We start from the raw sequence: 26,917 nt of genomic DNA on the forward strand, positions 1-26,917 counted from the left end.
GGTGATTGGTGCAAAGGTTTAATCGTTCCCTCTCAGCCTCGGTTATGGAGTAACATTCATCATACAGTATTGCAACTAGACCCCGGACTGCCCCAACCACACCACTCTGCCACTGCTCCTCCCCACCTCCGGCTCCCCTCCACCCGCCCCTCCTCCACTCTTCCTCTAGCTCCTCTTCGCTGATCTACACTTCATGGCCCATTTGCTATTCTATTTTTGTTTAATTACTCCAAAGTGGCTGGCCAGGTAGCTCCAAGGTCTTGGTGTGCAGTGTGTTCTCAGTGTGTGTGTGTGTGTGTGTGTGTGTGTGTGTGTGTGTGTGTGTGTGTGTGTGTGTCAGGCAGAAACCACTAGAACTTACTGTTTAAACCAATGTGGAAGTGCCTTATAGTGCAGTTCAGCCTAATGGCCACCAGATGGCAACTAGGCCGCCGTACAAAATCCACCGTAGTAGCTACTCTGTGCATGTGCAAGTCAAACACTAACTGTCAGTATTTTAATATGTAGTGGAAATGTTTCTTATAAGCATGAATGGACATAATCTACAGCTATAGGCCCAAGCAGAGCAGATGAAGAAGGTGAATTAACATTCTCGACATAGTTAACATGTAATTATTCCGTCAAGTCATTATTCCATAGTTTCAGTGTAGCAAATCATTGCCAACTTACTTTTTTAAAGCACATCATCTTAAAATGTGTTTGAAAAAATAATCAAATATAAATGAGTGTAATTTACGCTGTAGAACAAACTCTTCAGCTCATGTTGAGCATGGATGTTATTTTTTTGCAAACATTGAAAACACTACGGGGGAAAAAAAAGCACTGGGTAAGCAGTAGGACCATGAACTGCAGCAGTTTACCAGAATATGCAGGTATGGAAAATGTGTGTATGCACGGATGTAATAATTGTAACTTTAAGGTGAGAGGTACTGATCAGCTGTCAATTGTGCCATCAAGTCCTAGCCTGATTCCTTCCACTTCCTCAATACTCGCTTATGACTGGTTTATGAAATCCACATTTAAAAGCTAGTATTTTGTTATGATAAATGCATGAAAGCTACTGGTAGGCCTATTTAAAACTTGTCTTATTTTGCCTTAAACTGTGCTAACCAATGGTGGTCAGTAACAACATCACTTTACTTGAGTATTGTACATACATTTTTCCAAGTATCTGTATTTTACCTGAGTTTTTTTTTTTTTTTTTTGGAAACATGACTTTTACTGAAAATGAAGTCAGCTCTTCATTTTTTTTTTTTTCTGAAAGTGTGATGCACCACACACTGTGTTCCTCACAGGAGAAACACCAATCACAGCACCCGATCTCAACTGAGTTTGATGTTACTATGGAAATATGTCAACCAGCTCTGTGAAACAAGCACAGGCAAGACATCCACATTCAAAGCAAAATGCATCTGTTCAATTTTGTTCGCAAAGAGCAAACAACTAAACCAGTGGTGGTACCAGAGTGCTTCTACAAGCTAGTCAGTGCAATTTATTAGGTGGTTTCAGAGAGTTTTGAGGTTCTGTCAACGCACTGTGAAAATGATACAGCAATTCATTGACATTAAATAGAAATGTACTTTTGAGTACTTAAGATTTTTTTAAAGCAAGTACTCTAGTACTTTACCTCAAGTAAAAATCTGACTGAGCTGCTTTCACTTGTAGTAGAGTAATATCTGATGCAGACTATCTATACTCTCACTTTTGTTATTAGCATTATGAGCACTCCTCCTCCTCCTCACCTCTAACCCGTAGTCCAGACTTGGGTTTTCTGCATTTTCCGACTTCAGGAGACAATAAGCTGGCAACGACTGTAAAGGGAAACTTGTGGCTTCAAAAAGGCCATTTGGAAACGAGTGGGTGACCTTTCAGCAGCTATGTCCATTTATTTTACAGTCTGTGGTGTGTGTGTGTGTGTGTGTGTGTGTGTGTGTGTGTGTGTAGTCCACAGCAGGGCAACTTTGTGGCTCAGAATGATTGAATGTCGGATTATTGAAGAAGGTGGGCAACAATCGAGCTATTGTGGTATGATGTAATGTGATGCAATAGTGTGTGTGTGTGTGTGTGTGTGTGTGTGTGTGTGTGTGTGTGTGTGTGTGTGTGATTTCACATTCCCCGCCACATAACGGCCCCTGACTTCCATTGTCTCCATTTTTCAGCAGCTAAAAACTGCAGATCAATACCATGAAGCTGTCCATCAGTCCTCATTCTCCCTTGGCATGATGGGAAAATGAGTTTTTAATGACACATTAACTCAGCCCCTGACCTTGATAAGAGCATTCTGCAGATTTATTCTCTGCCCTGAAGGGGAGTGTAACGTGGTTAAAGTCATGGTCTTAGTTATTCATAAGATCTTTAATTATTCATGGCTGTTCAACAGTAGTAAACAATCTCTCTGTAGAGTGAGAAAACACTTTCTTCGGGGAAAGATTTTTTAACTGTTTGATGAGATCCTGAGCCAGGAGGTATTTATTACTCCAAAACTAAACAACAAAGTGATTAATGACCACTGGATAGCAGCTTTGGAAATGAAGTGTAAAACTGTAAAGGTCTGTTCGCATTAAAAAAATAGGCAGTGATTGGAGGAGTTTGTCAGACCAGGTTGCCAAAGTCATTTTGCACTGCTGCTCACAGTGTATCGCTCCTTCTAGGAAGCACGGAAGACAGAAGAAAGAGAGAGAGAGGGAGAGAGAGAGAGAGTGGGGAAGGAGGAGTGTGTGTGGAGAGGTGGGGCGGATGAGGGGATGAAATTAAAATGAGAGGACACTTGGTACAGATAACAGAGCCTGATGGAGCCAGTTGACTGATGATGCACCATTTCAAATTTTCTCCACACGATTAGCATCACCAGAGGATTAATTCTGGCTACATTTATAGTGACTGATCATTTTTATAAATTAATGAAACAAATAATAAATATGTTAATAAGGAATGAGGGGCTAAAGCCTTGCCAGAAAGGCAGCCAGCTATGCCCATGTGATGCATCACTTTCAAATTTGTTCTTTCCATTATTAATTTTTTTTTTTTTTTTTTTTTTTTTTTTTTTTTTTTTTTTTAACAAGAGTTGCCGGTCTAGGGAATTACACATCTCTCTCTCTCTCTCTCTCTCTCTCTTACACACACACACACACACACACACACATACATTTACAAACACATGTAGTATGACTCTCATCAACACTTGCTTCCTCATGGGGAATCTCTCAATAGGCCCTGACTCGACGTGCTCGCTTTAACCCTTCACCTCTCCACTTCAAAGCCAATCAGTCAATACCGTCGCTCTACCTGTGATTAAGTATTGGAGCGCAGCAATCAATTTCCTCTAATCCCTGAGATGACTCCGGATATTGAATTGAAAGTGTCAGACAGAGTTACTCCCATACTAATAAAGATATTGGAGTTTTGACTGGTTGAGTGATTGACTAATTGAGTCATTGACCCTTCAAGCCAATCGCACGCCGGATCCCTGCTGACCCAAGAGGGAAGAGCAGGATTTCCCAGGGAGCAACCAGCCAGGAAATTACATGTGCAGGTCCGCTTCACCATCCCATCACCATCAGCGCTCAGGATCAAGCCTGCATGAAACTTGTCCACTCATCACACTGGCATCACGTCGGCCCAGGAAAAAGTAATTATTGGGCTGCGTTTACGGTGACAGTTGAGAAATTAAAATGGGAATTTCCATGTTATTATGATCACTTGCAAAAATAAAGCAAAAATGAAAAATGAAGCACAAATGAAACACAATATGGCTTAAGACTCAGAATCCAGCTGCTGTGTGGAAATTACAGGATTGAAAAATTGATTCATAGATCTTCATGTATTTGCTTTATGTATTTATTTTTGCATTTATTTTTCAAAGTGGGGGTTGGATGGAAGTTTCCAGGGGATGGTGTGCCTCCAGTTTTTGTTTAAAACAAAGTCTGGGCCTGCTCTGATGTGCGGTTTGAGTCATTTGGACTGGTTCCTGTCAGGAGAGAGCTCCACCACTTGGAGGACACAGGTTGAGGAAACTCCATTAGCAGCAGTGGAAATGGTCTGGAACCTGGTCGAACTGAGTCCCAGTGTTATGTTTCAGAGAATGATTCACAGGGAGAGTAAAAAAAAAAAAAAAAATCTCACCATTAAGAACACATTCAGTCGACTAGCTCCAAACAGAAGAAAGGTAGACAAAATGTTAAATTATAACCCTGTCTATATTTAGGAAAAGATTAGGATTAGTAGTAGATAGGCACTGATATTTTTTGGGGGATCCTAAGATCAATAATTACAATTTCAGGAGTTACCTTGGCTCATTTGTTAGGAAATTTAATTGTTTTTTGAGATATGAGATACATATCATGAGCCCATTCTGGAAAGTGTTTCAGAGAGAAGTATGGGTTAAAGCATCGAAAGCCTTTCCTGAATTACCCATAATGTATCACATTTGCTCTATATTGGCTCCACTGTGTAGTAACCAAAGCCTGCCCTCGGCTCAGTCAAAGAAATGTTATTACATTGAGAAATAGTGCAATTTGGCTTAATTGAAATGGGGGAGAGATCATCTTAGAAGCGATATTGGCAAAGCTAAAGGACAGATTACTACTGCACTTTCCATAGAGAAAGCTATGTTAGTTGTTGTGTTTGCTGTTTTATTAATCAGCTGATAGAGAGCAGTTATATAGGTAAGCAGCTATACCTAGTTTGAGTAGTTTTAATGCAGTTTAGGAGTTGTTAAGCTGGACGTTTGAAGAGTTTTATTTCACTAAGGGACAAAAACTGCCTGTCACCTTGTAAATCTGTGAATGAAATGCATTCAGAGATTTACGGGTCACGGGTAAAATCTGAATATTGCCTTTGGGAGCACACCTGAACTGTGTGAAGTGAAGCAAGTGCACAAGAAACCCTCCGCTGAGGCTAAGCAGCATTTATAGAGTAGACGTTGGGCTGGGGCCTAAAGGGGACTTATTAAAAATTCAAAATTGCCTGTGCTCTCTTCATCAGTCACTAGAAATGGAAGGTAGCGGAGAGAGAGGGGCGGGGGGAGCTATGAAGAAGGTGGTACCAGTTTTGATATTTTTGTCTGGGATTTAATTTCCTCCCTTTACATATTTTATCAAAAGCCCTCTCCTCCGCCTCCTAAATCCTCCCCCCCCTCCTTCCTTCCTTTCCTCCTGTCCTCTCCCTGCTATCCATCATGCGATCTGACTTTAATATGCTTTACGGAGGGATATAAGCCATTCATCATGGTGTGGCGAGGCCCGGGACACTGCCATGCTGCACATTTCATACGCCAGTAAGCCTCAGCAGTAGCGTGGGCCAGCTGTAGAGCTGCTAATGCCTCTATTTATTCCACCAGGCAGACCTGGTACAATCCGTCACTCCCAGCCCGACTTCCCTGACTCTGTGCCACGCCTTTTATGGAGCCATGAGCTGCTCCTTAGTAAACATCTCTCTAGTCACCTGATTGGCCCATTGTAAGGATGGATGGAGGAGTAGATGGATGCAGAAAGAGAAAAAAATGGACCACAATGAGAGGGAGAGGAGTAAAAAAAAATAGAGGAGAAAGAGAGATAGAGGGAAATAGCGGCACCATGTACTAGGAAATTTCCAAAAGCTGCGCATAGCACCATTTCCTAATCTTACCTTCATCTTAGAAATACATAATCTCAGTACAGATATGCATAATCCTTGATTTCATATCATCAAGGTTAAACTCTGCCCACTGACAATCTGCGAAATCCAGACCACCACCGGCCTCCATACAGCAGTAACCATTCACTAACAATCTGTAGATCCCATGGAGAGTCCTTGCCGTGGGCAAAGAATAGGGCACAGAGGATCACTGGGAAATAGGAGTCTCTTGGGAAAATGAACTCATAATATCAAATAACATTCACACATCGCTTTTAAATGACTGCAATTAGTCTTTGAGGCGTGATTAGCGCACGGAGGCTCCTCATGGGAACAGTGCGGTGGATTAACTATGCCAGTATGACACTTATGTAATTTGGCAGGGGATTGCAAGGAAGTATTGAGAGGCTATTAAAAAAAGAGGTTTTAAAATATGGCACATGTGTGCAAGGTTCCATAGGATAATTCGAAATCATCAATCAATGAGGTGAATGGTGGGGGCGCCCCGGTGGCTCACCTGGTAGAGCGAGTACCACGTAACAAGGCTGAGTCCTTACTGCAGCCGAATCTCACCCAGGCCCTCTGTCACCCCCCCTCTCTCCCCTGACCTCCCCGTCTCTCTTCATTGCCACTGTCAAATAAAGCAGAAAAACCAAACAAATAATCTTGAAAAACAGAATGGTTAATGTTAAATAGAAAAACATGAAAGTGGAAAAGACATGAATCTTTGGACCTACTGCCTATGCTAAACTCCACAGTCCTCACATAATCTAACATCAGTAATCCTTAATGAGGTGAGGTGTGCTGCTTAATGAATACTGATCACCGGTGGACACCATCAACATACTTGATTAGGGGAGTCATCCAAACATTTGACTGTAAGTTTTTGATGACCAACTGCAATGAAAATCAAATTTACACCTAGACTGCACATGGGGAGTTGTTTAAGCCGCAGTATCTGAACTTACCTCAGCCGGCCTAACTTTTCACAGTTCACCATGTCACAATTAGGCACCTTTACTCCTTTGTCATTTGCACTGAAGGTAGGTCATTTCTCGGTTTGGTCCCTAATGTTCCTCCCCAGGCTTTATTCCTCCTTGTCGTGTGCCCTCACCCTTCCCCACTTTCCCTCTTTCACGCTCCACCCTCTGCCTCCAGTAATAAATCACCTTACCTGTCCGTCTCTGTGACCCTGACCTTGATAACTATTGATGAGAGGATGGAACTCTTTATTCACAGCCTCATCTACCTGTCACGCTGATGGAAAGAGAAGAGCAAACCAACCATAGAGTGTGGACACTCACACACACGCAGAGGCAAAGAGCCAGAGAAGGAAGTGGGAGCGACACGCAGGCTTGCACAGACGCCGCCTCCTTCTCCTGACCATCTCTGTGTGTTCTGTGTCCCGGGGTAACCCCTGATTTCTCCAAGGACGACCAGGGGAGCCTCTTTGTAATGATTAACAGTCTATCACTTCCCTTATGCTAATGCAACCCTTGACAAGTCAACATGCATTTCCCCCGCCCCGCCGGCCCCCCCTGACTGATCGGACATGCCATGTAGCAGTGTGGAAAGTTAATCTAACAGAGCCTCCATCATCATTAGAGTTATTGATAGGCTATGGAGAGCGGAGCAGGCAGGGTGGCAGGGCAGTCCCCGCGGCCCACCCCTGCTGTCCTTTAGCCTCAGCCCCGCACTGATTTACTCCTATAGATTAGCTGTCGCTGGACCACGGCAAACAATCACACAGGTGTGGGGGAGGTCGGATGTGAGGCAGCCTGTTACAGTGTCCGTTCACGGCGCCCCAGCAGGAGAGAGAGGCCATGAAGCAAAACACATGACTCATTTTCTACATCACAGGAAATGAGTCAGTTTATTTGTTCTCTGGACTGGTTCTAACATGCCCCTCTCTTCTCCTCTCTTTTCTTCTCTCCTTTCCTCTCCTCTCCTCTCCTCTCCTCTCCTCTCTTCTCTTCTCTTCTCTTCTCTTCTCTTCTCTTCTCTTCTCTTCTCTTCTCTCCTCTCCTCTCCTCCACAGATGTCTTGCACACAAGCCACTCCCTCACCACCACACACTGCAGAGTGTGATAAATTTCTTCAGCTTGTCCCCCATGTTGTCTGCACTGTGGGAGTCCAACTTTCAGCCAAAAGTTAACGGCCATGTTTGACGCCCCTCCAGACAACTTATGAAGCCGTTTGTGTCTGGATACAACAGGGATCTGTATTTACAGCCAGGGCTTGCCTTTGCTCTTGCTCTGAAATCCTCCCTGCAGAGGCTGATATGGGCAGCTGGGCCACTAAATCTTGTGACATATCAGGCCCCTGAGCAGGAGCAGCAAACACAGCAGGCTGAAGCGAGGGCAGAGACACCGGCTGATCAATAGAAACAGCATTTGCTTCCATTGTTTTCCTTCCTCTCAGCAGAATCGCAGATTCTCATAAAGAATCTACCCGCGCAATTAGAGTGGGCTGGCTGACTGTGTCTTCGGTGGATTCGATTTAGAAAGAAAGAGAGCGAGAGAGGTAGAAAGAAAAAGAGAAAGGTGATAAAGGAATAGAAAGAGTTGGAAACTGGCTCATTAATGAGACAATTTGTCACCTGATATAGAAGAAATGCATGCATATGTAAACACATTTAACAAACCTCTCTGCACTCACATTTCTCACATTTACATCCCAGGCATACACATGGAGGACATCCTAGTTCAGCTGAATGGATCAGCTGAATTGACTTGAACTGAAATGCATTTTTATAATTTGCTGCTGGCACTGACATTTATTGTTTTTCGTCTAATTACTACTTGTCATCCATGAATTTTATGATTTCATGAATTTTTCTTCTTACCGTCACACCAATAAAGCAGCATCGAATTTCAATTTTAGAGAGAGGGTGAGAGAGAGAGAGAGAGAGAGAGAGAGAGAGAGAGAGAGAAAGAGAGAGAGAGGTACATGGAGAGAAAGGAGGAGCAACAGTCAATAAAAGGTGGTGAGGTGGTGAAGCATTGTTTTGTGTCCTGAGGCGCCCTCACCAGGCTCAGGCTGCGTGAGAGGCTGTGTTGGTCAGTCTTGATGAGTGCCATCATATGCAGACACACAGCGCCCCGGCCGGCATAGCCATACTGTAAGAGCCCTTGCCCCATGTTTCAGCTCTAATGTGGGGCCGGGGAGCTCCAGCACGTCCACCATCTCCTCCTGGGCTCTGGATACACATGTTTGGGGGAGACAGGAGGCTGGTCAGGGCACTAACCCAGCCTATTACTGCTGAACAGACATGCCTGACCCTCCATAAATTTACCGCCTGCTTGCCACTCATTTACAATGCAAAACAAGGAGACATGGTGAATTCAAAGTGAGTCTGTCTGCCTGTCAGTCCTTCCATCTCTCTTTCCCTCTTTCTCTCTCTAACTTCCCCTTCTGTCTCTACATCTCCTCTCCTCTCAGTTTTATCAAAGGTAGCAGGATTTTTCATAACACATGTCCAAAATTAGCTCCTCCCTCCGAATCTGATATCACTGCCTGATCTTTCGGGATTGGTGCAATATATGAAAATGAGATAGTGATATATTGGCCACATGCTTTCATAGGGAGACAAAGAGCTCCTCAGTATTAGATCCTGGACATCAGAGTAGCAATAACTAGGAAGCTTTATGAAAAGATAAAAAGGATAACCTTTGGGAGAAAAATGCCATTTTAATGTGGAGCAATATCCCCAAACAAACCCGTCGGAGATCCATTATTGAACTCTTCTCCGGCCTAAAAAGTAATTGAGCTACTCCTCCATGGTGTCACTGTGTTTGAGAACAAAATAAGAAAATTGCATTTTTGAGAGAAACATAAAAATATTGTGTTCATCGCAGCATAGATCATTTGTAAGTAAAAACTGCTGTCATATAGTGTCGCGTGATTTATTAGTAGTGCTAGGTGATATATAAATATTACATTGATACTGTGATATGAGATAATGTGCGGGATATTAATTCACAAATTTAAGATGTTATATGACAGTTACATATTACTAAGGATTATTCGTGGAAAAAATCTCCCAAAAGCACCAATGGTCATCCCTAGAATATAACACAATTGGTCAAACATATTGTGATATTTGATTTTGCCCATATGGCTCAGCCTTAGGGGAAAGGAATGTAATTTAGATATATTTAACAAATTGGAAACTATTTTACGCGGACAAAGAAGCTGTGGACTACAGAAGGTGGCAACCGCCAGTGCAAACAGATCTGAGGAATATGAGACTGTAAAAGTCTTACAGACCAAGACTGGAGAAAGATGCAGGGCAACAATCCTCGGGTGATTAGCAGGTTGCCTGGGCACTGGGCCGTCGTATCTGATGGAGATGCAGAAAGAAACATCAAGAGAAAACAAAGGGATAAAAACACAGATGCACTACGCAGAAAACAAGAGTGTGGGAGTTTTAATATAACCCCCAGGCCCTCTACCCACCGTCAGTCTGTCTCCTCTATCTCAGACATACAGCAAAGGGGAAAAGGATCACCACAAAAACATCCCACCTTTCATTTGTTTTTGCACTCAAGCCAAACAAAGTGCTGCGGCGAGGCCCCCCTGGTACACCAGACTGCCCTCCAAGCTGCCTGAATAATCCATCTCACCTCCGGACACACCCCTGACCTTTCCCAAGCACTGGTGTCTGACTGCCTGTATGAAAACGAGTGTGTGTCTGTGCGTTTGCATGTGTCCATGCATTCACATTTTGACACAGTGGCCCTCTGCGCTGGTGAATTGGGATCGCGATCAGCACAAACATACACACACATGTACACAACACATTCACACACAGGCTTCGGTGACCTTCATCTCCTGTTCCTCCCAAAACACTTACTGTGCACCGGCGCACATCAGAGTTCCTTCAACAGCCAGCGCTCAACTTCAGATCAAGTATGGAAGATGTCACCTTCTATTTAGGCCATCTGGAAACATCTGATGCATGAACAAATATTTTCTTTGTCAGCCGAAGGAGTAAGATGGTTGGTGCTAATCATATTCATTCACAAATTATCCAGCAGGCTTACCTGTATAACTTTGCCAATCTACAAAAAAAAAAAAAAAAAAAAAAGAATAATCAGACGAAAGGAGGCATTAACGGAAAAGGGAGATGGTAGTAAAATCGCCTAACGGGGGACTGGGTGCCAGGGGAGCTCAAGGACAGCACACTTAATGGAGCATCATTCAGACGATCGGGAAGAGGGGGAACGGGGCAGATGTTGAATGAAAGGAGGGATGACAGGAGAGAAATGCTTTACATGTGTTGGAGAACTTCCATTTGTGAAATCAGGATGAATACTAAACGTAACTGCCATGAAATAATATAGCCTCAGTCATAAGTGGTCGGGAATTGAACTCCACAGTCCGTTTACTTTTACGGTATCACTCTGACAGCCTTCACTGTCGATCCGGCATTTACACTTTCTCCCCCCGTTTGTTTCGCGATGAATTCAAACAGGAAAGATGCAGGGGTCAAAAAACTCAAACACAGTGCGAAAGGTGTGTGTGTGTGTGGGGCGAGGGTGACCTTGAAGCTAATTCAGCGGCATCATCCTTTCCCCTTAGGGAGTTCCTCTAATGTGGCTACCAGTGCACATACAATACATCAGCTACATAGATGTCGACTAACTGTACATTCAAAGTGCAGCAGAGTGTGTATTTGCACCGTGAGTGGGTGGGATTTGAAGGTTGTGACTCCTTACTGAGCATGTTTCACAGCGTGTGTGATTTATTTGTGTGTATGACTTGGCTCTTTTTTGAGCTGTTGTCACTTAGCTTGTTAGTCCTGGTGCAGCTGCCAACCTGGATCCCTGACCATGATGATGTGTCAGCACTCAGCCGTCAAGTGACAGAGTCTATGTGACACTTGTGCCCTACTTCCTTGGGACATGACCCAGCACGGCACTGAAAGGGGATGGGGATAGGGAGGGGGGTGGCAGGGGGCATTTAAAAGTAGCCCTCAGTTGGCCAGTTGCATAGCTTTTAACTTTTTGGCTTCCAGACCAGTGTGGTTGTTATTCTGGGTGTGTGTTGAAGGAAATTTCACCATTCTGTGTATGTGCTGTATGTGTGCACCGGCCAACAGCCTGTGTGTACATGTGTGTGTCATCAGCATTAAAGTCTCCCTAGTGATTTCATGACCTCAGCAAGTCTCATATGAGCAGCCTGTTAATCAGGGGTTGTGGTTGAACACTCTTTTTTTTGCTTCAGAGGGTTCCTCCCTGAGTGAAATGACCCGGATGTATCTAAGTGGCAGCCATGGTAAGAGCTGGTCAAATTCTCGAAATGTTAAGGAAATTTGCTTCAATGCTTCCTCTCATATCTCCTTTTGCCTAGGATGCACTGGACCCTCATTTATGGAGGGAGTAACACTAAAAGACCAGCAGTTCACATTTCTAGGCATTTACTGAGTTTTGTTGTGGTTCATAAGCTCTTATATGCATAGGGTTGTAATCTTCATAACCAGAAAATTAACCATAACACAGAAATCTGTATCTCAAAACAATGGACATGAGACGTTTTTGGTCAGATGATATTTTGAATTCAACATGACTGAAACATGAGAATGCTGACATGCACAGTAGTAGATCTGTAGGCCTAACACGTTATAGCTATCTTGCAGGAATCTAGCAATTATTTTCACATCAAAAAGCAAAGCATTTGGGGACTAAGTAGATCAGACATAAATTTATGTTTGGAAATTTTAGCTGTGGATAAATGAGGCATATTTTCAGATTAAGTGCTTTATTACTCATAGAACACTGTGTGGTGTGGGCAGCCGTGTTGAAATGTCACGGCTGGCCATTTGGTGTTACATCTGAAATCCCAATTTACTGGACTTGATTGTATGACTTGGTCGGGTGTTCGTGCACACTTCCTGCTGGGAAACTGGAACAGGGCCTAAACAATAAACCCAGCACCGCATGAATGGGCGTGTACATCGGAGAACTGTTTATAAAGGAGGAGTGTTGAAAAGGACTGAGGTCATGAAAGAGGGCCTTTAAGCATACTTTGTGTGTGTGTGTGTGTGTGTGTGTGTGTGTGTGTGTGTGTGTGTGTGTGTGTGTGTGTCAGATCATAGAACATAGAATTTGAATTGATAAAATGATCCTTCCCATTCAAATCTAAGACTGTCACTGAATGGTCATTTGGCTGCTACACTTGACAGCTGCCACAGAATGTTTCACAGGGTTGCCATGGAAATTAAAATGTTTATTCGGTGCATGAGACTCAAAAAGCTGGCGTGTCTCCATGCCAACAGTATCATTTGGATGAGAATTCCATTTGCAGTTCTGATTCTAACTTGGTTTCTCGGTGTGCCTGTGTGTGCAAGTTGGTGTACAATGTGTGTGTGTGAGCATGCTCCAGACGACGTATGAAGGCCCAGTGTGTGCATGCTAATGACTGTGTGTGTTGTGGTTGAGCATCCTGAGTGATGAGGGGCTCCACTGGGGAGCTGCAGCCTCAGCATAGCTCACTAGGAAAGGGGATCCATCATCCACGACAGCCGTGGACCAGTGTGGCTGCTAACCAACATGTAGAGCCACACATACCTACACACACACACACACCTCCATGTATGAATCAGTGCAGGCTTGTTTGTAAGCCACCCTGCCTACGCTCCCAGGGCCGGTGTCATCAGTCCTGCTGTGTAAGAGCGAGCCAGTCCAAATGCACACAGCCCTGTCCTCAGCAGGCCCCGCTGCTCTGCCCTCTGTTCTGAGCTGCCTGTCCGACTGCTACTTAGCGACCACCAGCCACTGTGGTGTGATCACACCCTTTCATTTGTGCCGTATGCCCGAAAGCATCTTGACACATTGTAAGTGAATAGCATGTGTCCTGATTCATTCCACTGAGAGTCCCCAGGGGAAGCCAGCCCTGTGTGTTTGACAGTTTTCATTTGCTGTTTCATGAACACCACAGCCATATGGACGTATAAGAATTGCCTCTGATGATATGGAACGGTCATAACACGATGCAATGCACCAAAGCAATGGTATGCAAAGAAGAGTTGATTGAAATTCAGGCATTTTAATCAGAAGTCCATATTGTGCACCTTTAAAATGGGCAGTAGAAAAAAATAGTAGGCATAAAACTCACTGTTCACATACATTCACTACTGTCCAACAATGGCTTGACAGGAGAAAAATTGAATGTGCATGTGATGTACCTTTGTCTGCAACCTACATTCTGCGACCTTGTAAAAACTATTTTGGCAGCAACAAATCACAGCAGGGTGGGTTGCCAGCAAACAACGAACAATAACTCTCCAGCAGAAGACAGACTTGAACATAAACAGCTGTCTGTATTGTGGTGATGAACTCTGATTGGCCTTGTGTTATGAATTTAAACAACTTGTTCATGACTTATTTGTCACTGGAGGACACATGCAGAGACATGCACGTCATGTGGTAGCAGGAAACATTAGTCCTCACATCCAGCAGAGGGTTTTCAAAAATCTGTAATGTTGCAGGCCGTGTCCAGATGTGACCTCTACCCCCATCAGCCTGGACATGCAAGTAAAAAATGTGAGAGGACGGAGTTAATAATGTTAAGTTTGGGTGAACTGGGAAAAATCTAGCCTCTGCAACCTGATTACTCTCAATTAGATGAAAGGTCCAAGGGGCTGTGGTGGTTGATTGAGGACAAGGCCATATGGATCGGGTGTGGAGAGCAGCAACATGGTACATTTTACACATGTGGCAGTGACTTAAAACACTTCACATCAAAACATGTAATGTTGACAGAATATGAATAGCACAGCACCATAGCGTATACTGTCCATTTTAATTTTAACCGCATGTAACCAAGATTTTATTGCCATTTCATCGAGGAAAATTGGTTGTGGGTAAAACATGACTTAGGATCTGATTTGTTTCGTCACCGTGCAAAACAACCAACCAAAATGATCCCATCCCAATCCAGCACGTCTATGTGTGCTTCACTACAATCAAGTTTGGTAAATTTCACTCAAACAAAATGAGTGCTCGAGCTCTGCTCTGGAAAATGATCTGTAAAAGTCATCTCAAAAGTACCATTTTTTTCTACAAAGGAGATTATTTAGGAAACACTGAAATCCCACTCGAGGATTTAAAAATAAATAAAAGGGAAGATTTTCAGGTTCCCTATTTTTAAGGCAAGCTTTTTGATGGAAATGCATGTTTAAAAATGTCTGGAAAGGTGAAAAACAGGGGTAATCTTTATTTTTGTAATAAATATAGATTTTCTTGAGATTTAACAATTACAATTGGACTGATGTCATACAAACAAGGAACCAAGAGAGCACTGGTGGATAACCTCCACAAACATCCATGATGGTATCGCCATAGAAAGCAATAGAAAAATGAGAGCTTGATGGAGAGGAGAGAAGTCTGTGATTCTGTTGACAAACTGGTGCCATTATAACCTGCTAAACCAAGCCAGGAGGCTCAACAGGGGCAAAAGGACTTGCTTGATTTTGTACATCAGCTTTCTTCATCGTTTCAAGTAAACCAAAACGCTGAACCTCAGATATTTCTCTCCAAGCTACAGAAAGATGGGAAACCTTTGCGTTTCATCTCTTGGGTAAAAAGATAACGTCACCTTCCCTGAACCATTCAGGCAGAGCAAACAGTCAGACAGTGTGCAAGGTACTGTAGATTACGCGAGAGCTCTTAGTAGTCTACTGCCCCCTAGTGTAAGCCAGAGGAATGACCAGGATATCCAGAGAGGTCTGTGGGGGTCCAGCCTGTGGGGGACACTGTAGCATCTGTAGTGATCTAACCCAAAGCCAGAGCATCAAAAGGACACAGTGGAGCAGCTGATGTTTAGTCACCCTAATTGACAGTGTTTCTGTGGTGGGCATCTTGTCTGGCCCTCACGCCCACATGGCTTCCTCTTCTCCCCTTTTCCCCAACCTTCAATGTGTCTCTCTTCCCAGTCAGCTCCAGGGGTGTGCATGTTATGTTCTCTCCATGTTGTGTTGTGATGTGTGTGCGCATTTCAAAGAGTTTTAGAGGATCTGTTCGGTGCTAGAGGCAGAGATGTCCAGTAGTCTCCATGCAGCATACGGGTTGAGCTCCTCCTGGTCTCGACACAGAGCCCACACGTACATCATCCTCAACACTTTGTCCTAGGAAAGAAAAATCAGAGAAACACTCTTTAATTTATAAATAATTGTCCCACGCTAGCACAACAAATAATCTTAGATTGCCTATGAACTAATTCTAAACCTGTATTTTGTTTTTGCTAGCCTGATTTAAGTCATGTTGAGTTTCACATATTTTTTTTTGTCTCAAACTGGCAACAAATCAGTAAGCTGATATGAAGTAACTCTGAAATCCTAACCATAATTCTCACACTCACTTTAACATCAAAATGTAGGACCTTTCAGGGACATTCAAGGTTTTACTTAGCGAAATTCAAGGGCTCAACAGTATATATTTTTGCATATGCTATAACATTGGTCAAAATTAGCTATCATTTTATGACACATGATCTTCTGATGGTGATCCTTGTGAAATCCATTTTAAAACTGCTGCTGCATCAGCACAAATACCAATCATTTTCTCTCAGGATGTGAAGTGTTCGTCCTCAGACAGAGGTCCAGAATGCTGAAACATATCGATCAATCTGGGTGCTAGGATCAAGTACGTTTAAGGCCAAAAAAATATTTTCATAATGTTAAAGGATTTTCAAGGGCTGTGGGAACCCTGTCAAAGGGAATCAGTTATGTTAGGCTCTATCCAGCCAATATGATTTTAGATTGTCAATTAACCAAAACATCCAACCTATTTTAAGTTTTTGCTGATGATGATGTGAGCCACGTACAGTTTTACATAGTTAGCTGAATTTATATCTTTGCCCCAAACCCTTAAAGACTGCCTTCTTGCATTGTTATCGAGTTAGCTGTACCCTTCAATTACCCCGATGGCCCATGTGAATCTAAAACCAAAAGGATTTTAAACAAGGAGAATGATTTATGAGCCTGCGACCAGATGAGGAATAATAGAGAGGAGTGATACGCAGGAGACATGACTTAGTCCGTAAGGGCAGAGTCTGTGGTTGGATGTCCAGACATTAGGATTCAGCCCATCAAACACAAAAGAACAGTACATCCACCATTAATCCGCTGGCAGTAACCTTTCACTCTGATCACTGGGCAGATGCCAGCTGCATGGTGCTGAGTGCATACCTTGACCCCTTCACCAATCACAGGTGTCCCTGAGGTGCCCTGAGTGGACAATAAGGCTGATTTACAGCTCCAACAGCTTTTATCTGGACCCTGATTCTAAATGTTTAAAAAGAGCCACGGCCAAATAGTTAAAAATGGCTCCATCGTCTCATAAGCCTCATTTATGACATGCTCCTGCACACACATTTTGTGCTTACGGCCAAATATAAGACAAAGTCATTTTTTCCAGAAAATAATCTCTAGGAGGTTACACCAATATTCACTAATAAATCAAAAACTAAATATAAATTATGGAAACTTCCAAGGCACGAATCCCATTTAATTTTACTTTGTTGTGTTTCATCATGTTGTGTCAACTGATTGTTGGACAAAATCTGATGCTGATGTGAACGGAGAGATAATGTGAAGAGGAACGGAGCATGATGTATGTAACCACAGGTGTGTGTGTTTCCAGTGTGACCTACAGGGTCTCCTTCCACCACCTCTCCTTTGGTGTTACGGATCACCATGACCAGCTGAGCCTGGAAGGTAATGATCAGCACTGGACCCTGCTCCATTATTTTACCCATGGCCAGCTGGGGAGGGACACACACACACACACACACACACACACACACACACACACACACACACACACACACACACACATAGGAAAAAAAACTTTATATAACTTTATATTATAAAGAATTCAAAAATTACAGACAGCTCAAAAACATTTTAAGATATAAAACTTATGGTCTACAAAGATACTGGCACTGCAGGGAGTCCATAAGTAACATCAACCAGGAACCAGCAACACTAGCCACTAACTTTATTGGATTTTAACAGTTACCTTGGTTATTAATATGCAGCATTTGTTCTTTGAATAATCTCAAACTTCGTCCCTGCTGGTCACAGTGCACTCTTTTTGTCCATGAGCCAATTAAAAGCAGAACTATGACTGCATGTGTCAAACCAGCTCATGACTGGCTGTCTTTTACACCAGTTCTATATAACAAAATAGTGCTTTTCTCCGCTGTCCAGATGCTTAACTGAGCTAGAAGACAAATACAAAAACATTCGCTGTATAAATGAGCTAGTTTTAAATTAAAAATCTAAATCTACTCACACGTTACCTAATTCTGTACATAAATTAGCAGTGAAAGTGAGTATGAGTATGTGACAGATTAATTAATTTGGCCAGTAAAAATTATACCTGGCATGTTTTAGGATACCAGCTCTTGGCAGACAAGATAAAAAATTCATTTTGGACACTGGAGTCAAGTATTTTGGAAAACTGCACACCATTGAACTACTGGATTGCCAATACTCAGAGGTGGGAAACAGCAGCCTCTCATGATTAAGAATCCAGTCCTTATCCTTAGAATCCTTAACCTGGACTAACTTACATCAATATTGTCAATATCCAAGATCTTGGAGTGGAACTGTAGCCCCATAGCCTTTGCTTGCTGGATCGGGTGGGCCAACTGGCTGTATGTCTACACACCCAAAGGACAGAAAAAGAAGAGCAGGTTACACTTAATAATAGCATTAAAAATGGTGTATCTGAGAACAATATGCGCACTGTTGTACTGTGACCTATAACCGCGCTGTCTTGGGAGTCTAGTTTCCATCTTTGCAAGTCAATATCAAAACAAGCCTATTTGTTTATTGACACCGCAAGCACAGAAACAGTGTGACAGGTTTTACCGCTTCATAGCACCAGTCCTTCAGCACTTCCAGCTCCCCTCTGATCATGGCCTGCAGACAGACAGAACATTCACCGGCTTAAAAAAAAAAAAAAAAAAAAAAACACAATAGGAAAACAGATAGACTTGAAATAAAATCTTGACTCTTTGCTTGCTAGAGTAAAATGCCTTCAGTTATTCAAGAATCCAGGATTTTGGATAAAATTAATATTTATTTAAAGCTGACACTGCACAAGTTATCCTATTTAGGTGGGTTTGCACAGCCGGAACAATATATCCTCTTTTACACCTGTAACAATGAGACACTAACTGAGACCTAGAAGAAAGTGACCAATTATTTGTCTTTATCTCTCTTTCTACTGATTGAATGCACAACACTCAGAGTTACTTTAAAAAAACAACAACAGCTTAGCCATTAATTATCCAACTGTGGTATTTAGCTATGATCAGAAACACTACTACCAAAACACAATCACATAATCATTTCTATATGAAAATGCATGCTGTGGTCTTCAAAAAGCCTTGACTAGCTCTGGCTACAGTCTTGACTTTATCTCAGCAACCTCAGCTTTTGTCTGCAGCCCAGTTACACAAAGCTGAGAGGACAGACAGTATTCGGACTAGATGAATGACACCCTGAACAGATGTTAGCACCTGAGGAGTCTGCAGTCTAACGTACCTCCAGTATATTTGGGATAATGTCTCGTTCACACAGCTTGAGGAAGGAATCCTTGTCGAAGGACGGGTCCACCTTCAGAATCTCTGTTAAGACCTCGGACATCTCTGTCTTGGAGAACAGGCCGCCTGATCACACACACACACACACACACACACACACACACACACACACACACACACACACACACACACACACACACACACACACACACACGTATGTGGAAATGAAACACACATACATGAAGACAAATGGAGGTTACATTTTTTAAATTTTAATTTGAAAGACCGATAACATACAAAACACCTTGTCCTTATCTCTCCATAAGTAAGAATATTGTCACTGTTATTTAACAGAGAAAAAGAGAAAAAGTGAAATTAGAAAAGCGCATGGTGTCCTTATTTGAAAATCAAGCGATTCTAGAAGCTATTTGGATTTTGAGACTTTAATGACATCACCCACGGCAGACAATCTGCAACTGACCCCCTCTAAGGAGCATAACTAATCCCACGCACAGGAGCTCATGGTATAGCTCTTCTTGTCAGAGCTGAAAGCCCAGTGCCCCAGTGAGACGGTCAACAGAAGCAGTCATCATTAGCATAAAATCAAACACCCACAGAAAACAGCTTGTTCTTTATAACAGTGACACAGGGGCTGGAACACAAACTCTACTTAAGCTGTATATAGATACAGTCTAGACACAGCCCCCACCACAGGGAACTGTGTTGAATTGCTAACAAAAGAGTTAAACATGTGCAACATACGTAAAACACACAGAGGTAAGCCTATTTCTGAGGGAACACAACTAATGACAATTTTTTAAGACTATAAATTAAGAAAAGCACATACTTAAAAATGTTTTTTTAATTAAACCTTTGATTAACCAGGCGAGTCTCATTGAGATTATAATATCTCTTTTTCAGGGGAACCCTGGCCAAGATAGCAGCATAAAGTGTTTCAAACAACATACAAGCAAACATTAAAAACTCCTAAAGGAATACATACAGTAGCAACTCACACAATTATATGCCTAAATAGACAGATAAGAGGAAAAAGATCTAGCTAAGAAAGCAATTACAATTTCCAATAGAATTTGCCTCCAAACCCTTTACTATATTTTTTAATGCCCCAAATGGCATCAGCTGCAAATCTGTCTGCAAGGATGGACTTTTAAATAAAGATGTACCAGTGAGCGAGTCTGCTCAAGGCCAGTGAAGGCCACCGAACTCAGGTGCATTGGTGAATGAGGACTTTGCAGCCTTTGACAACCCTTAGAGCAATGTGGTACAAAGCCACAGTGGTGTCCAGCCAATGCAAGCACTGAGCAGAGGCGTGCATGTACAACAGCTCACTATGGTCAAGTATGTGAAGGTATTAAGCCTCAACCAGTTTTTTTTCCTGGCAGCACACGAAAGCCAGAATTTGTTTCTGAAGCAAAAACCTAGCTTGAGCTTCAGTTTCTTCACTACGTTTTCAATGTGGGATTAAAAGTTAAATTATCATCAGTTAAAATACCAAAATACTTGTACAGTGACACCAATTCAATCTGACTGCCCTGCAAAGTCACAATGCTAGGAAGAGAAGCTGATGTCTTCCTAGCAATAGAAATACCAATATCTGTGACTCTACAACACCAAAGGCAGACTGCAAACACCCAAGTGATTGAACAAGGGTTGCACCACAGCAGTAAATAACAGGATCATCAGCATTAAAATGAAACTGCGCATTAGGAACATCTTGACACAGGTTGCTAATACAGACGGTAAACAAAAGTGGACCCAAAACAGAACCACGGGGGACCCCAGACGCAGCACATAGTACACTGGAGGAAGTGCCATCAAATTTAACGTTGTGTCCATTCAGGGAGGTAATTTTTCAACCAACCAAGTTTACTATGATCAACTGACTTGACTGCTGCTCCTGTACACTTCACTGAGACTTCACTTGTCTTGCATTCAAACTCTCTGCCAATACTTCTATTCTAATACTTGCAACAGAATCATTCATGTTACATATATATTTTATATCAAATTTAAAAATGCTGTCTTTACATTATGAAAAAAATGAAACCTAAAAAACTATATTTAACATGTATTAACGTGTTAAATTTATATATATATACCTACAGAAACCCATTAGTCTCTTACCTATGAGGTCAGTCATTTTGTCAGTGACAGCACGAGATGCTCTGATGAAGGCGTTGTCACTCTCATCATACTTCATCTTCATCTCGAAAAACCCTGAGAGACAGACAGAGAATGAAGGAGACAATAAGCTCCTATTCAAAGAGGACACACTAAAGGGTAAAAAAGGTAATTCCCACAGATCAGCCCATCCAACTTTTTAGATCCATGGAAAGTGCCCAAACTGAAGTTAGACATGATTTTTCCTGTCAAACATCCATTCATTCCCAAAGGGCCTCCTGATTAGACAGTCAAAGTGAACGGTCTGAACACTGAGGCTCAGCAAAAGACTGCTGTATGTCTCTCCTGGGTGAAGATGGATGAATCGCAGTACGTTTTTGATATGTCCTAATAAATAAACATTAGAAAAATCCCTCTTCACACACACACACACACACACACACACACACACACACACACACACACACACACACACACACACACACACCTGGCAACTCACTGCAACTATATGTATTTAGGATAGACCAGTTGCTGATGGATCTCCATACAGCTGTAAATCTGTTGACTTTGCACAATGTCATAACTGTAACAGTGAATTTTTTTCACCTGCCCAAAAATGATTAATCATCACCACAGTTTCCCTACTAAGTAATGCATAATTGCTTATTGTGCTACACAGTATAACATTGCAGAGCAGAGCTGACCCACCAACAAAATCAGTGTGGGCCCCTGGTTAATACAAAACTTTCCTCCACTCCTCCTCAGTCCCAGGGGAGTCCCCCAAGCTGCCTCTTTTAAGCCAACACTTAATAGTTGAGCCTCATAAGCACTGAGGTTAACAAGTGTTTAATTGGACATAAGCAAAGCGCTCAATCATTTGGACAACTTAAAATGAGCTCATAACTCATCTTTCCAGACCCTTAAAAAAGCCTCAAAAATAGTGGTTCTTTGTTGCTCATGTTTGTCACCCTTTGACAACTGGGTCAAGGGTTTCCCTGTTTTCCCCGATAAAAAGACAGATTTCAAGTCATTGATTTACACTAGCTGACTCAACCACCAAATAACTTACATGGAGGGACAGCTCTATCTACTGGTCAAATCTGTAAGAGCAGTGATCAATGTCGGATACCATGTGACTGGAAATACCTGCGGTGTCACAATAAGGAAATCTCCCTGAATTAAAGGTGGAATGCTTCACAAATATGACCATGAGCATGCCAAGCATGCAAACAAAAACAAACAGACACATATAGAGTAAGTCCTTACTGTTGAAGACCACGTTGTTGTCTTTGAAGTCCTTCCACTGCTGGTACCATTTTGAATCTTTGTGAAGTACCACACCCATGGCTTCCCTGGTAAACAAACACACACACACACACACACACACACACACACACACACACACACACACACACACACACACAACAAATGACTATACATCATTGTTATTACTAGCAAGAAATATGAGGCAACAGTTTGCCTTTTTCCCATTACTGCCTGTAACACTAAGGTGGAGTTTGACAGAGTATATGTATAACACCACTCTAGACTCTAATCTGGAGGAAGGGGTAGAGACTAAATGAATTTTCCTTGGACAGCTATGTTATCACTAAAAAAAAAAAAAAAAAAAAAAAAACACAATCCTCAACTGGAGTTTTAACTTGCACTTATTTTAAGATACACTTAAGAGCATATAAGTATAAAAGTCTGTGTCTTTTCAACTATCAAGACAGACACTCCAGGACCTCACAGGTTAGTGTCTCAGCCCAGGCCACACTGTCACCTGACCAGTGCGTGTGTACCACAGATCCTCTTGATTTTTATTTCAACACCCATCTTAAGCACATCTCAACCACTGCTGTCTGTGCGGACACGTGTGTGTGAGCCACAGCAGCTCAGCAAGGCAGCTGTCACACAGAGGTAGAGGTAACCAGTCTGACCAGGGCATCAGGTTTGTTTTGCAGCTTTGGTCATATGTTGTTAATGATTATTAATACAGACTGGGATTGTGCGTGGCCACAAGAACACTACTTGTGATTTTATAAGCTGAATGGCATTGCTGTCTGACCAGTGTTAGGGAAAAGCAGTGCTCACATACTCATTGGCTTCGAAGACCTTTCTGTCATCTCCTGCTCCCTTGGAGGAGAACTCACTCCTTTTCCTGAGTCTTTTGGGGGGCCGATAGGGGCCAGTATGGCCCAGGTCATCAATCTCCTTCTTTACACTCTCCATACCCTGAGGGCAGACAGGTAAGTACATGACAACGAAGTTCCAATATTGAGGTTGCAGGTATAGTACTGACAAAATAACGCAAGGGATGGAAGGGTTTCATGCCATGCTTAAATTGAAAGTATTTGAAATAATTAAAAAAATTACATTAGTCTGTTTCCAGTATTTCCTACTTCACCATTTTAATTGTAGTTAAGTCTATACTGTTTTTATTTAGTGTATTTAATATTCTTGGGCAGCTGTTAAAATACCTGGGTGAGGCCCCCAATGTAACATTGTTATTTGACAAATTTTAATCTAACTTTTTTCAGTGGACTACGAATGTTTACTGACATCCCTGTGATACAGAGTGATGTAAATAAACCTGATTAGAGTTGTGATATGGAATTTTCAGAATTAAATTATTTTTGTTGTGTTGCACAAATGTGTTTTACTCATTTTTCGGGTGTGACGTATTGTATTAAGGTGATCTTAATGTGTGCTAAACAATTTTGGCAATTTTTTAAGTCCTATGATGTAATTTCCTTAGCATGTATATATAGATTCTGTTTTCATGTGTAAATCTACCTGTTACATTTACATTTGTAAAGCAGGAAAAACATCAATACTAGAGTAAAAGTAGAAACTTCCTACCTGTGATATTGCTTTGAATGCCCCCGTCTTCCCCAGTATCTCTCCACTCTTGGATACAGTCTCTGCTGAGGTCTTGGCTGTTTTGGCTGCTTCCTCCACGCCTTCTTTGATCTTCTTTCCGATGTCTGTACGACTGACCTCCTCAAGCCCCTGCATACAAACACACACATTGATTTAGTGGAAACGTGTGAGAGTGGATGGGTAAATTTGGACAAATACATGGATGAAAATCTGGCATATCTAATCTATCTAACAAAAGTCTGTCTGTCTGTCTGTTTGAGGTTGTATTATACAGCTCCCTGCGATTTTACCTCTTTAACTGTCTCCGAGATGGTCCCCAGCTTCTTCCTCAGAACTTCAGAGGTCTTGACTGTTTCAGATTCTATAGTTTTCTGGGAGAAAAACAACCAGGGTGGAGGAAACAGGGGTAAATAATGGACAAGTGATCTTTTAGAGCTAAAGCCATTTTTTAATGTGCCACAAAGCTACAGAACTTGAGAAATGTGTTTCAGTACTAACATATTTCCTTCGAGCTTGTTTAAGTGCATCTGACTCCTCTAGTTTCTTGGCCTCTTCCCGAAACTTCTTGATGTTCTCCTTCATCTCCTTGTTCTTGCTCAGCTCCTGCTTCAGGTTGTCCAGAAACTCCCCCAGGAAACCTTTTCTGCCACCGCCTCCTGACGAATACCTCACCTACAGAAATGGGAGATGAACTCATCTGTTCGGCTATCAAGTAAAACAGATACATAGGGAGCTCCTTAAAGAGGTTTGAATAATGCGACTTAAGCTGATCCTGTATGACTGCACCAAGACCTCAACAAAATGCACGTCTCAGCACCTTCCAAAGGAGTGAAGGAGTCTGTTAGGAGTGAGAGTATAAGGTTTATACTCTCACTCCTAACAAACTTGGTTTATACTATAAACCAAACCAATGTCAGGGAACAATCCAAAAACACAAGGCTTTACTGGTACAAGAAGACAGAGGAAATTCCTAACAAAAGAAAATGAATTAAGGGAGAAAAAAAATCATGGTGCGGACTTATGCTTAATTTTTTATTTTTTTTATTTATTTATTTATTTATTTTACCAGAAATACCAAATTACAGAAAAAAAATGTAAGGGCCAATGTGGTCACCCCAAAAACAAACATCTTTTTCTGATGTGTCACTCCTCAGTTGAGAAGCTTCAATCAAAACTTCTGTTAAGAAGACTTACCATAGCATCACCAGCACTTATAACCAGTGCAAACATGTGCCAGCTACCTTAATAAATATGTTCTGGATATGCCCTACTCTATGTGCATTTTGGCTAGCAATTTTCAATTTGCAGAGCTTTTAGCACAACTATTGACATCCACATCCCTTGACTGTTATGTTTCGCGTGAGACCTGAAGACTGTGAATGGTCACCAATGAATGGTCATGTATAATGTGGTGGCCTAATACTAATACTTTTAAACGAGAAGAGCTCAAAACCTCCATCACATATTCCATAAACAATAAATAAATAAAATAAAAAAAATACAATGAATTGCACTCAGGAAAATCTCTAATGTTGCACAATGAAAGAAATGAAATGTAGGCGTGATCACACCCTTACCATTCATATAGAACAGACTAAGTACTGGGTGCCAGAAGCATTTCTTGTAACTTTAAGACAGGTTAGTGAATCGCTGAATCGTGGTAACACTGTTTCTCAAAGCTACAAGTCTTGTTAAAATACAGTAACACTACTTGGGAAAGTTGTAACACAGTAACCGATAGGACTGACATCCACATCCAGATGCAGCAACACACCAGTGCACAGTGTGCCTCATGTGCGAAGGAGGCAACTAATGAATACCTGTGGGGATTTTGAGAGGGGCCCGCATATCCTGTAGACATGAGGTCTGTTGTGAAGGAGCAGGTAGGAGGAACAGGAGGCCAACAAGCCTCTTCTGACACACATCTGATGGAGAGAGACGTGCAAACACAGCCTTAATCAACTTCTGCATGCCCTTTAACAAACAAGTGTACACAGATTCAAAGATCTGGAGACAAAAACTACACAGTTATTTATGATACTGATATATAATTTACGTACGCAGCTCTACGACATTTAGATGACAATTAGAGCAACATTATAGGGGTTACATGGTATGCCATGCCTGCTATTGCAATGATATTACGCCGGCTGACAGTCGGCATACAAAGTACTCAAATTCACTGTAATGCTGTTCATTTCATTAAAACGCATTGCTCCAAGTTAGGACGAATACCTAGCATCATATTTTGAGGATTTGCCGTTTCACAAACTTTCTGTTGTACAGTAATGAGGCCGAAACAGCGGCTGTGGCTTCTCTCCATTCAGGCAGCTAACATTAGCTTAGCTGTCTAAAGCAGCGTTAGCGTCCCAGCCGTGAGAAAAACTCTGCTTAACAACGGCGGGGAAGCAGAGAGCTGACAAACCACGGAAATTATTTGTTCACCGTCACCTCCAACGAGTTATTACTCATGTTAGTCTGCAGAAAAAATGCTCCAAACAGTGTTTACGGACTCACCTGGTAACACTGACACAAGGAGGTCGCCATCTTAGTTATGTCGCCGGTGACCTTTTCCGGTGATGACCTTCGACGCACGCAGGGGGAGGGGCTTGACAGGTTCACGTATCATGCAGACGCAGACATGCAGACAATGTATACGTGTGTGTGAACGGCTCTAGCTACAGGTACCTGCACCCTCATTACTGGACCAGTCTCTGATTAC

The 26,917-nt window shown here is 42.2% G+C and overlaps 1 protein-coding gene across 1 annotated transcript; it reads right to left on the reverse strand.

Annotated features, from left to right (window-relative positions):
* Positions 1–13,646: 13,646 nt before the first annotated feature.
* On the reverse strand, positions 13,647–26,806 carry timm44 (translocase of inner mitochondrial membrane 44 homolog (yeast)). Its single transcript, XM_030050066.1, has 13 exons — positions 26,713–26,806; positions 26,016–26,120; positions 24,694–24,867; positions 24,486–24,566; positions 24,175–24,324; positions 23,411–23,547; positions 22,579–22,664; positions 21,316–21,408; positions 19,172–19,296; positions 18,494–18,544; positions 18,193–18,282; positions 17,269–17,379; positions 13,647–15,742 (listed from the first exon to the last, which is right to left on the reverse strand). The coding sequence occupies exons 1-13, from the start codon at positions 26,740–26,742 to the stop codon at positions 15,623–15,625; spliced, it is 1,353 nt and encodes a 450-aa protein (XP_029905926.1). The 5' UTR covers positions 26,743–26,806; the 3' UTR covers positions 13,647–15,622.
* Between the last annotated feature and the right edge of the window lie 111 nt (positions 26,807–26,917).

Source organism: Myripristis murdjan, chromosome 4 (genome assembly GCF_902150065.1).
Source record: "Myripristis murdjan chromosome 4, fMyrMur1.1, whole genome shotgun sequence".
Lineage (NCBI taxonomy): Eukaryota > Metazoa > Chordata > Actinopteri > Holocentriformes > Holocentridae > Myripristis > Myripristis murdjan.